Genomic DNA, 4,677 nt, shown 5'->3' with positions numbered 1-4,677 from the left:
TCTATTCCAAAAACGACTCGTCCGATTTAGCCTAAATCAAGATTGGCATTTGAATGACTTAGTGTCGAATTACATCAAATTTGGCTAACGCAAATTTATTTTCCTTAACGCACCTGGTCCGATTTACGTGATGTAGCTTAAAGTTGGACGATAGTTCGGGTTTCGTGTGGACATGGTCTAGCATAAAGTTCATCAACTAATTTCGCATCAAAAAATAATTTCTTGAATACACCTATGAAACATTTGAGTCGTTCCGTCAATTTTATTCTCAAGGGACTAGTCACTAACCTTGAAATGTAAGTTATTATGTTCCTTATAGAAATATACACACAAAGGGTAATTTAAAGAAAGATGAGCCGATATGAAAGACTCTTATATATAAAAGAGATATGAAAGAAAATTTATAAGTATATTTCTACAAGCAATTGATGCTATTTTCATGAATAAGAAAAGGATGTATTTTTGCAATATTTTGTAAAATGTATTTATTTATTTTTTGGCTTTCATCCACTGTGATCTGTATAAAACTAGTTACATGAAAGTTTAAATGCAATGCTTGTTTATTGAAAGGGAATCTGTACAGTCCCATTTCATCTGGATTTTTTTTTTTTTTTTTTAACAAATCTTGTAAATCTAATAATGAATTTACAATATATAGTTCGGAAGGAAATATTACTTCTTTTTCTAATTTGTAGGATGAAAACACTGGTTTTTTTTTTCATACCAACTAAGAGATAAATCTTTAACGTACGCCAGATTTTTAGCCAGAGGGCTTCGGTAAAAGGAATTTTAAATGAGATTTTTTACTTTGAGAAATAACTAAAGCAGTTGATTCATGGTGATGATGATGACAACTTTTAATAACATCGTGTAAACTAATATTTGTTGTACTGTTAGGATTAGCTTGATAGTAGTATAATCAACCGTCCGCGAATGTGCGATTAACTTGTTCGACTGGTATCTTTTACATGGAATCTCTACTTTATCTTCTCATATGACTAACGCGAAGAAACTGAGTAGGAATCAGAGATAATTGGCTGAGGCTAGCGACACATATCGAACTGATGATGTAATATCTTTTAAATATGTAGATATTTTGAAGAATAACTATGAGATATGATTAGAAAATTCTTTAATTAAAAAATTATGACATTTAAGTTATTTTTTTGTAATTAATTATTTTTTAATACTTGTCTAACGTGGTATTGGTTAATAATATTTCACCCATAATAAAATTATGAAATTCGCACGGCAATTCAAAGTAACATCTTAATTAAACGATTTATAAAATATTTTCGGTCTTTCAGAGCAAGCTCGACTTTTTTTGAATTTTCAATCACAATGGGACATATTCAACTTGCTAACCGTCACATAGAATAAGAATATTGCTAGTATCCAACATATTGTTCCTGCCCTCTATGCTTGGTCTTTTAAATTGTTTGGTACAAGTAATAATGGACTTGAAACAATCATGGAACTTCAAATGTATAGTTAAATAAATGTATCTGAATATTGGCTGAGAGCTTGAGAGCTATAATTTTAACTGACCTTGAGCGGTATAATTATGATAACGTAAGTACTCTTATATAAGTAGCGTTTACTATGGGGTGATGCATTTTACGTCCATAAAAGAATTCTTAGCTATTGTATATATGTAGAGTTGGCCTTAAAATATACCAAGCTTCATTCTGAAAAGTGTTAAGGTCAAATAATTAGTTACTTTTAAAGAACTGGGTGCAATCCTAGCCTGGTCTGTCATTCCACAGTAGTGGGAGAAAGTGGAATAAGTGGGGGGAGGTCATTTACTACATAATGGGAACTGAAATTGATAACTGATTTCTTTTATCTTGGGTGAGTTTGGATATTTCAGTTATTGATTGTGGTATTTTATCTTAAGTTTCTTTCTAAATTCTTTTACATTTTACCGTTGTTAATTTTAACTTATAATCCTCATATTATTTCCACTTTTATTTTTTTTATCTTTAAGTTTTAATGTTAGCTGAAATTATTGAATATTAGTAATAATAATATCTGCTGGAAGACCCTTAATTTTTTTGATGATAATAAATAAAAACTAAAAAAAAAATAATGAGTAATAGCTAATTTAGCAACAACATTTATATAGATTTACTCAACTTCTAGTATATTAACTACTACTAATTTCATTTTAATATTTTGTTTACATTCCAGAATGCAGTGTCATTAAGAGAATGGTTCATGAAGATTTAATATTAATAAATACTTTCATATATCTTATTTATGGTATCTAAAATACCATAAAATTTTTCAGTATTAAATATGTTGTCAAATTTTTCAACTTCTGATTACTTCTTATTTTAACAGATAAAGGTGGCATATGCGAAAGCATAAATGCAGAATGTAATGTGATACAATTAATATTGAATGTGGCTTTTCCAGTTAAAGCTGTTACTAAAATTTTTATATTATCCATTCGAATAGCATTTTTATTATTGTAATACACCAATAAATGTTGAATTGCTTTAATTAATCAGGTTTTCCGAATACCAGTTCAGGCTAGAATAATTTCATAAGTTGGCGAAGAATTTCTTTTAAAATGATCTAGAATATTCAACATTTTTGTTCATCATTTAAAATGTTCTTCAAATCTCGACGCTACTCATTTCATCCAAGAAGAATTGGAAATATCTTGATTTTTTCCAATATTAATTTTATTCTTTCAATTCTTAAACTTCCAAAACATTTGCTTCTAGATCATTATCGTACACATTTTCTTTATCACACTTGCTTTGGACATTCTATACTTAAATTACTTTTATAAAATTTGTATAATGTTGTGATCTCCTTTATACATCAATACAGCATTAGTGAGAAATGTCCTTAAATTATTTCTCCTATTTTGGAGTCGTCCTTATCAATGAATAAATTGTGGCTTAACTAACATTTTATGGAATATTTCTTACTCAATTTCATAACTCTACGTTTTGTCATGTTTAAATTTAGAAACTAAGGAAACATTATGCATTATTAATATTATTAATAAAGAATTCTATGCTAATTTTTTTTTAAATATATCGTATTTTTCAAAATTTAATGTACAGTTTTGCAGTTATACAGTATAAAGTAATCTCCATGATGAATAGTGTTAGAAGTTAACTAAAGATAATTCATTTATTTTGTTTCCTTTATTATAATTTGTGATAAAGTATGTGGCTAATTAGCTTAACAAATGATGATTTTTAAGGCATTAAATTATTCAGACTGGTTGAAATGTTTTTCATTTATCTAAATGTCTCAACCTCCCTGACAATCATGTAAAGCTATGTACCTATATTAACCCTTTACACTCCTCACTGATAATGCAACATTTCATGTGAAATATGAACTTTAAATCTGTTGTTATTACTATAGCAGCATTAGTTGTTCTGTATATTTGATTATTTTTTTAATAAAGTAGTGAGTGTTTAAATTTCTGATTAATTTAGTGCTAGAGTTCTTGGTGTACTAATGAAATTAATTTTTTGAAAGTAATTTATTGTTACTTTGAAATTAATTTTTGAAAGTAATTTATTATTACTTTGAAATTAATTTTTTGACTGTAAAATTATTTTTATTTAAGTTTCTAGTAAAATTACTTCAAAATATTTCTGTTATTAATTCTCATGGTATATGTATATTCTCATGGTATATTATCTTAATTATAAATTATGCTATTATAATTTATTTGCTACTAAATGTAACATACATGTTTCAGTATGTTGTTCTATTCACACATCTAATCTAATCATATCTTGCATTACATATCTTTATATGATTTATAATGCAATACATTATAATAATACATTTATGAATAATTTGAGATCAACCTTTTTCAATACAAATTTTAACAAAGAAAAATACCTATATAGCTCAAGTAATATTCATTTGTTAATAAAAGTGAAAGACCTTTTTTTTTTCTTTTTTTTAACTTTTCATGATTGGTAGGGTTGATAATTAAATTGTAGAATTATCCTCTTCCATTGTTTTCACTTTTTGTTATTTTCACAGAAGGTGTATCCAACTGTTTCATATTTATAAAAACAATTAAGAAAACATTTAAACATGTAAATGTATAAAATAATGTTTATAAACCCCTATAATACTTTGTATTCTTAGAAAAGAAGTATTAGCTTTTCATTTATTTGTTCAAATATATTTGTCAAGTGATTATTCAGGATAACTTTTGTTGAAGCAGAAAAATAAAATTTTATTACCTGTGAGAAACTAAGTATAAATAAATGGAAAATATCAGTTCAATTAACTCCTCAAGAGCTGTTGTGAAGCAATTTATAAAACTGAAGTTATTTTTTAAAAAGAAAAAATGCTACTGAAAATTCTTGATGAAATCCTAAATAGGCTCAATTGTTATCAAACATACTTCAGTACCACTATATTGTGTAGGGGAGGGGGACAGGTCACAAGGATAAGGGACTATGTATAAATAAAAATTTGTACTAAAACAAAATTATTACCATATAATTAGTGAAGTTAAACTATAAGAATAGATATTGAAAAATAAAATGATGAACTGTATGGATGTATCTATTGCTTTTTAATAATTTCAAGAAGTTCTAAATTTAACTTCTAGATATGAATCATTATTAGCTTTTTTCTTGAGATACTTAATAAAACCAACTAGTTGAAACCAGTTATTATATA

The 4,677-nt window shown here is 26.6% G+C and overlaps 1 protein-coding gene across 3 annotated transcripts in view; it reads left to right on the top strand.

Annotated features, from left to right (window-relative positions):
- The first annotated feature begins 1,049 nt into the window (after positions 1-1,049).
- The window catches only part of LOC106689059 (regucalcin), a 12,324-nt gene continuing 8,696 nt past the window's right edge, over positions 1,050-4,677 (top strand). Inside the window, exon 1 of one of the 3 annotated variants that reach the window (XM_014433826.2) lies at positions 1,050-1,069. In XM_014433826.2, the coding sequence (XP_014289312.1) occupies positions 1,065-1,069 (5 nt within the window). In that variant the 5' untranslated portion in view covers positions 1,050-1,064. Of the gene's footprint in view, positions 1,070-1,549; positions 1,573-1,686; positions 1,852-4,677 lie in introns of those variants that run through there. The other 2 variants (XM_014433825.2, XM_014433827.3) reach the window with 2 other exon arrangements.

Source organism: Halyomorpha halys, unplaced genomic scaffold (genome assembly GCF_000696795.3).
Source record: "Halyomorpha halys isolate HHAL.00 unplaced genomic scaffold, Hhal_1.1 Scaffold1271.1, whole genome shotgun sequence".
Lineage (NCBI taxonomy): Eukaryota > Metazoa > Arthropoda > Insecta > Hemiptera > Pentatomidae > Halyomorpha > Halyomorpha halys.
This window is presented reverse-complemented; position numbering and strand designations above follow the sequence as displayed.